The 8,113-nt window shown below is 33.8% G+C and overlaps 1 protein-coding gene across 2 annotated transcripts; it reads right to left on the bottom strand.

Annotated features, from left to right (window-relative positions):
* Nucleotides 1-487: 487 nt before the first annotated feature.
* On the bottom strand, nt 488-3,685 carry LOC131059935 (probable membrane-associated kinase regulator 2). Of its 2 annotated transcripts, XM_057993006.2 has the most exons (3): nt 3,301-3,685; nt 2,267-3,046; nt 488-984 (listed from the first exon to the last, which is right to left on the bottom strand). In XM_057993006.2, the coding sequence occupies exons 1-3, from the start codon at nt 3,524-3,526 to the stop codon at nt 941-943; spliced, it is 1,050 nt and encodes a 349-aa protein (XP_057848989.1). In that variant the 5' UTR covers nt 3,527-3,685; the 3' UTR covers nt 488-940. The 2 variants fall into 2 exon arrangements, with proteins under 2 accessions (XP_057848989.1, XP_057848988.1); XM_057993005.2 differs by having other exon boundaries at nt 2,267-3,684.
* Between the last annotated feature and the right edge of the window lie 4,428 nt (nt 3,686-8,113).

Here is an 8,113-nt window from a genome sequence, read left to right as displayed (position 1 = left end):
TTCTTCTTTGACATTCCTTTAATTACATGGATTGCATGTCTTAAATTGGTGTATTGACCCAAAACATTGATTGTTTTAAGAAGATGATTTTGATATTTAATTTAAAATTAAACTAATCTTAAATATTTTATCCATACCAAAATAACTAATACATACTCAACTGTATGAAATTCTCATTAACATTTGTTAAATTATATAGATTGTATGTTTTAAATAAGGCATTGACTCAACAAGTTGTGATTTTAATATTTACTTTAATATTGAGCTAATCTTAGTCTATCCATGCTAAAGTAACTAATTTCATACGTATGAAATTCTTTTTTGGCATTTCTTAAATTACACAGATTGTCCTGAACTTGGTTTCATCACTGCTCCAAGGTTGCTGGTAATTAAGCTAAACTCTCAAAACACTTGAGAAAATTCATTCATCTTTTAAAGAACACGCTTATATCATTAGATGCAGCTAGGAGAAGCCCAAAACAAAAAATGAGGAATGTACTCTGTACAGCTGTTATTCTGCTCTATAGAGACTGCCTTAAGTTTTACAGTTTACAAGTCAGAGATTTTCATCCTTGGTGCGAAAGAAAACATTAGCAGGTTGCATCGACTGAATTCAAATGCTACTAGAGGCATATAAGCTTTCTGAAGCCTGGTATATATGGATCTCATAACCATGGACACAAATCAAAGTTAACTAGTAGGTTATATAATATTAATATTGGAGGGCGTGTCACACCAGCATCACTGATCATGTTAAAAATTTATCAGATACACTACAATTTATAAACAGACTATCAGATTTTTTCAATCTTAAAAAATTAAAAAATTGACCCTATCAAAATGTGCAACATTGACCGTTTCATGTGCTTCTGATGGCTTGCTTTCTTTTGCAGAACTCCAACAGAAGCCTCCAATGAAAATATCCTCTACAAGAGATCTATTAGGAGTAGGGTGAACCTTCCAAAGCTGAAGAGGTTGAGGCATCTGAAATCACAGACAAGAAATGCTTTTAGTACCATAACCAATGCAGGCTATTAGAGAAGTCCAATTTGAGACATAATAGAGTAGAAGTCAATAAGATATGCTGGAAATTGGAATTGATTTTGAAAAATGGTTGGACCTCGGTGGTTAGACCATACAGACTCGAGTAGGTGGTGACCTAGCCTAAATCATTTGGAAGCAATCTAAGCAAAAGCAATGGGTGAGATGGTAGAAACAGAGGAAAAGCTATGCATACTTTAACTTTAAGCAAATATGATATCAAATCACTGTTGTTGAAACACCAAACAGATGCTCTCTGTTAGGAGGAAAATACTGAATATATAATAATGAAGTGTACCCATCAAGAATGCATACCTCAGAATTCCATTACAATAACTAAGAGATAATTCAAGACAGGTGTGATGCCCTCCTCACAAATTCTTATGACAACATCGACAGATTGTCGATAAGAAATATATTTTGGGATGGGGATGAATTTTAAATATTCATATGAAAACATGGATAAAGCATGCACATATACATAACCTAAACTAATAAGAACTAACAGAATTATTATGTCAAATTTGTGTTAAATTAAGAATCATAATCAAATTGCTTATAAAATTCATTCTCAATATACAGAATTTATAAAAACATTCCCTAGACATCCTTGTTCCTGGAATGGGGATGCCTGAAAAAACCCCGGGACGCGTCCCCAGATGACTCTAGAAATATAGAAAAGATAAAAGTATCAACTAGGCTAATACATTGCACCCAAACATTATTTTTCATAGGTTCTCATTGCATCAAGATGAAGGTTAGGTTACCCTATTGTTCAAATTGCAGTTAGAGATTGATGAATTTCTCAGTTTAGCCCATCATCACAGAGTCGGGACTAACTCTAGGCGTAGAGGATTTGAGAGGCACAGTTGCAAAAGCAACAGGAGCTATGCCTGCATGAGGGACAAGAACAAGAATGGCAAGAGAAAAAAGAAAGGAAAAAGGAAAAAGAACAGTGCCTATCAGGACTAGTTGGCCCTGTTAACAAAGCAATGGCAGGGATGTCTATTAGAATTTAGGAACAGCAATGTCTGTTAATATAGATGGCCCTTATGAGAAGACAATGAACCCATCAGGATATTCAGAGACACCTCAAAAGCAAGATAAAAATAACTTTTAGGATCTGCAGCTATTGCTGCAAAAACAATAAGTGGACTGAATGCAAGAAAGTGATGCAAACAACATAAAGATGCATGTTATTTAGGTCTATTACTAGGCTACATACCTTCAGTGTAATTGGACCGTTTGCAGTGGGTAATGGCTCCTTGAATGGCATTCTGCAACTCCATTACTGTGCTCTCACTATAGTTTTTAGGGACTGCAGGATTCAAACTAGAAAATGAGTTATCCTCCTTACAGGAAGGCTTGTAAACCATTTTCAACTTATCATAGAAAGAAAGCCGTTTTTGATGAATTCTCTCTGAGCCAGAAAATCCAGTGTGTATAGTTCTATTGGCAACACGAGATTTCTTAATAGGTTCATGCTTGGTTTTCTCGCTATACTTCTGACAAATCTTCAAATAGAGAGGCTTTATCATCTTCACATACTTTTGAACAACCTCCTTTACCCTTTTCTTATCCCTTTCATTGCTTTTACACTGTCCAAAATTCTGATGGGAGACCTCTGATTTCCTCTGAAACCAGTTTCTGCTCTCATCTGTCTTTGAACCTCTTGAATTGTCTCCAATAAAACGAAAAAACAGGGGAAGATCCACCATCTTGAATTTCACAATGAAATACTTGCTCTGCCTCTGCACGTTTGAATCTCTGCTCCTTCCACATTCACCTTCCAAATCCATCCCAACCCTAGCTGATTTTTTAAATCGAAGCAGGGATATCTTCAACTTAGTAGCAGTTTTGAGCAAATTGGGGAACTGGGACTTGACCCCGTTAACATTACCCCAGTGCAGAGATCCTTTCCCATCACCAACCTCATGCTGCCTGGCCATGTCTAAACTTGGAGGAACTTGGAGTGGAAGCAAGTGGCCTTTGTAGATCAGATCATCTGCAGGAAAAATGGATTGATTTCTGTTATGATTAATGGAGTTTGAAAAAGAGAAGCTAAATCTCAATTCTTCTGCTTCTTTATCATCGTCTCTGCATCGGCCACTGTTGTTTTTCAAGAGACAATCATAGTCCGGAGGCAAAGTAAAATCTAAGTCAAACAATGGGTTATCATCATCTTTATGAGGATGCTCTTGAGAATCATCATTCTCAATGGAATTGAGAGAGAATGAGTGAGTTTTTTGGGTCTCTAACCTGTGTTTAGATACAGTATAATCAGCCATTCTCTGGGGCTTAAGGAACTCGAGGCAGCAAGGGAACTTGTATTGCTTATTGTCCTCTGAACTTGAATTTTTCGAACCCCAAGTCGGCTTTGCATTAGATAGGGACTTGCATTCAGGCTTTGGCACTGGTTCGGGTCTGCTCGACACATGGAAGCTGAAGCCCTCTCTATACTGGTCAACCTGCTAATCAAGAACATGACTTTGAAAGCCTTCGTATGACTATAAAATTCTCATTCTTAAATCCCTTCCGCATAAAACAAAGCTGGCGTGTTAGGTACGTACTCGTTGCTTCATCACAATTGACTCAGTGGGGCGTGGTCATAGCTGAAACATGAGACCTCGGGTGGGTTGGCATTCAAACTTTTTGACCCCAATTGTTTCCTGCTCAAGAGGACTTCAAAATGTGCTTTGATAAAAAGGGGAAATAGCTAACATTGTTTAAATAATATAATGGATTTTGATATTTTTTTTGTGGTTGTCTTTATATCCAACTTAACTGCTTATAACTATTATTTCTACTTCTGAATAGTAATGACGAACTTGTACTGTATCCATATTTGAGTGAAAAGCAATACGAGGCATTACCAATATATCTCTTGAAATTGAAGCCTGAGCATCATTGCCCTCTCTGTCAGCCACATGACGGTTCATATGAACTTGCCTAAGAATCTTAGTAACCTAGGGCCTTGAAAAATAGGGGAAATAGCTAACATTGTGCATCTACATATCTTAAATAGCATAATGGATTTCAACAATGTTTTTTGGTTGTCTTTATATGCAACTTAACTGCTTATACCTATTGTGTTGGCTTTTGGGTAGTAAAGGCGAACTTGTGGGATTCGTTATGCACAAAGGGTCAAAAAATGGTCATTTCAAAATGTTGACCCATACCTAAAGATGCTCTAATAACCGTGCACTACAACCATCTCAAAAATTGCCAATACTTATGCACAAATGCCCCATGCTATGGGTACCAATAAAGTTGCACAACTCTTCCAATTAAAGTGTACAAATTTTAACTACTGGGGTACTACAAGTGGGCGGCTATTGGTACACATGAAATTTATTAATAGGCTTTTAGTTATCATTTTTTTGGTTTCTTTAAAGTTAGTAATTGGGTAGTTGGGTGAGCAAGGAGTGAACAGTCATTGGAACATGAGCGGTAACTGGGCCACTTCCCCTATTTCTCTTGGCAAACCAATAAATACACAATAATATAAATAAAAATGTAAGGTTATTAAGATATTTTGTCTCACCAATGCCCTTTCTATTTATTGTCAAAGATTCAAACTTGTTATCAGTTAGGTAACTACAACAATGGTTTTGTCATTACACCAAGTGTCCTTCGGCTCCATAATTCTTTTTTGTGTAATTTCTTTGCTTTTATTCAATAAAAAATTAAAGGTAATTATGATCAAAGAATATCATAATTGAGAGTTTTTTTATTTCTTTATTTTTATTCAATTAAAAAAAAAATTATTATAGTCAAAGATTGTTATAATTAAGGGTATTAAGTATCACGCCTCTTAATTGTTTAATTTCTTTGTTTTTATTCAATAAGAAAGAAAAGGTTAGTATGATTAAAGATTATCATAATTGAGGGCTTTGTAATTTCTATGTTTTAATTCAATTAAGAAACAAAAAATTATTATGGTCAAAGATTGTCATAATTAAGGGCATTAAGGAAGATTATCACACGGATAAAGATTTTTAAGGGAAATCACACGCACACAAGGAAATAAGTGCATTTTATATTCTATAATTTTTAAAAAAAACTTTAATTAGATTAAACTTTAAATTATTAAGAGGTAAATATTGATAAATTATAAATAATGATTTAAGCAATTGAAATATAGATAATCAAAATGTTAAAAAGAATTAGATAGTCAATCTAGTTTTCATGTTGAGGATTTTGATTGGTTCAAATGCCAAGATTAAAAATAAAATAAAACTAGAAACTAGAACTAGATTAACAATCAATAATAAGAGACAAAGGTTTTCTAAAACAATTTGATACCTAGGGTACTTTTTTGAACTTCTTGCATGGTATGCTTTACTTAAACATCAATGGTTCAATGGCTAGACAAATAATGGTAATTTTACAGCTCATCCACATGCAAAAGTGGTAAAAAGTTGTCTTGTTTTTGTTAGCAAATTTTACCTTTGATTGTTAACCTATTTATTGTTTATAAATACCTTACTTGAGAGTACTTGAGAGTAGGACACACCCATGTTCTATTCCTATGATTATTTTCTCTCCTGAAGTTCTGTTCAATTCATAATTTTTTTGGGATCTACAAAACTTATTTTCCTATGGGTGAAATCACATAAGTGAGTCCCACTTTTGAGTCAAAATAAAAAAATGGTACTATGCTTTACTAGAGTTTGTGTCTTTTCTAATATCCTTGACACCCCTTATGTCAATCTATGCCATTGGTGCAAGAAACTCTCTATTATTTGATATTTTATAGATTTTTAGTTTGTCTTTTGTATGGCCTCAAATGACTTCAACCTAGCAGTTCATGTCGGTGTTGATAATTTAGTGACTCTACATAATGGCTTCTCCAAGCAAGCATCCTTGAAAGTTTGTTTCAAATGTATTTCATGAGGTAGACATTTTGAATCCCCAATAGATGTAATTTTTCTCATGGACCTAAGGTTGATACTACTTACAAATGTTCAAAACATTTCACTTTAGTAAGGTATTTTGTGGGGAGAATCCACTTGAAAGAATGCTCTAGGAATTAGTCAACAAGTAACAAGCACTACATCTCACATGGGGCTGGACTTGATGCTATCCAGAACCTCACTAAAGGGTTGTTTCTTTTTTGTACTACAAAGGCTAACCATGTTGAGGATATCCTCAAGCATGACCCGAGTATGTCCATTTAGCATTATTGGTTATTCAACCCTGGATATGAGACTTTGCCATTTTGGATGAAAGAAACTTTGTGTGTTAGATTGGCTTGAGTTTCCAAATTTACCCCTATAATGCTAGAAATTGTTTAATTACTACTTCCTTGGGGAGGGTTATTTGTGTGACCCTTTATAGTCTTTATTGGGATCATCCATAAAAATGTGTTTGTGTTGAGATTGATTGATGAGTGCTCAAAAATGACATTTTAAAATCTTAGTTTATGCTTAAAAACTCTATGTATTTTGTTAATTAATGTGTTTGGCAGTAGACTATATACTTGCATGTTTACTTCTTTTGCTTTTATATTTAACTTTTTAGAAGATATATATTAGAAATGATAATTACTTAAAAGGCCAAATTAATGCAAAAATGATTGTTATCCAAAAATTTTATTGTTATGTTCTTGTCCTACTTTTTTGGATTTTGTTTTAGATGTTTTAAGGGTTGTTTCAAGGTGTGGAACTGATGAACTTCTTACTCAGCGAAGTGGAACTCCTGATCATACTTTTGATCACACCGGTTGGGCAGTGCAACTGTTTTCTCTAGCTTGACTTCATTGGTTGTCTATGAAACTCCAAGTTTCATCATCAATGAAGTAAAGCATTGCAATTAAAGGCATTGAGTTCTCTTTAGTTTTGTTAGTAGTCGTTACTCATCTAGGCGAGTAACACATAGTTTGAAATTCAAATAAGGATATGCCTTTATATTCATTTGTTCTTAGTGGAAGATATTTAGTCAGTCATTAGTTCTTAGAGTCTTGTCAATTCCTTCTTTAATTTCTAGACCTTGTTTCACTCCCTTTTGGGAGCCAATTTGAATGCAAGCTAGAAGTTGATCTAAATCTTGGTGTTAAAAGATCCCACTAGAGGAAGAGCAAGACCCACTCAACCAAAGGGAGGTGATCTCATGTTATTTCTTGTTATTTACTATTTATCTTTTGTTTATTTTTCAGTTATCTTTCTTTCAACAAGTTTACAATTAAAATTAAAAATAAAAAAATCATTTCTAGTTAGTAGCTATCATTTACAAATCATTTTCAGTTCATAAGTATTCAAAGTTAATCAATTCTTTTGTGAATGTTTAGATCAGTATTTTATCAAGCTAGTTTAAATTCTTTGAATAGTTTAATTGATAATTGTATTTTAGTTTATGATTTTAATAGTAAATGACAATGGTGATGGAAGTAGAGATTAGATAGAAGCTTTATTGAATTGATTCATAGGAATTAGTGTTACTTTGAATATTCTTTAGAGTAGTGTTTTAATTTCTTGCAAGCATAAAGTAAGCTTCATTTTCAACAAAGTAGAATAGAATTTGAATTTTATGTTTTGTAGATTAAATTTAATTTTAGTTATAGTTATAGGATTACATGAATTAATCTCGATCAAGTTATGCCTAGATTGAACTAAAATCACCAAAGTCTCTTTTAGGATAAGTCAAGCATCTTAGTTTCAATTTTTATCAAAATAGAATAGCATCGTTTGTTTTTAGAAGTGGCTCCCAAGAGCTCCTGACAGAGCATGACCGAAGTGTGAGTCATTGTTTTCAGTGCAAAAGCCCTCAATCTTGAATACATCCTTATCACATATAGCTCTAAGACACATCCAGTTTGATAATTGAGAGATTAAATGATGTGAATTCTGACAACAATGGCCACGCCCATTATTTTTGCCACTGTTGCCGAGGAATTAAAAGATCTGGCTACCGAAGTTTGAAGCCTTAGTGTTGATAAGGACAAGTATTTTAAGCTGTTAATGAGAAGAGCTAGGGATCCTTTTGAAATATTTGTTCCAAGGCATTACAATATTGATTAAGTATGATCTCAAGGCTCTAAAACATTTGAAGAACAACAAGAAAATTTTGAACA

The sequence above is a fragment of the Cryptomeria japonica genome, chromosome 7 (assembly GCF_030272615.1).
Source record: "Cryptomeria japonica chromosome 7, Sugi_1.0, whole genome shotgun sequence".
NCBI classification, from domain to species: Eukaryota; Viridiplantae; Streptophyta; class Pinopsida; order Cupressales; family Cupressaceae; genus Cryptomeria; species Cryptomeria japonica.
Note: the sequence above shows the minus strand (reverse complement) of the source record. Positions and strands in the feature narration are given on the sequence as shown.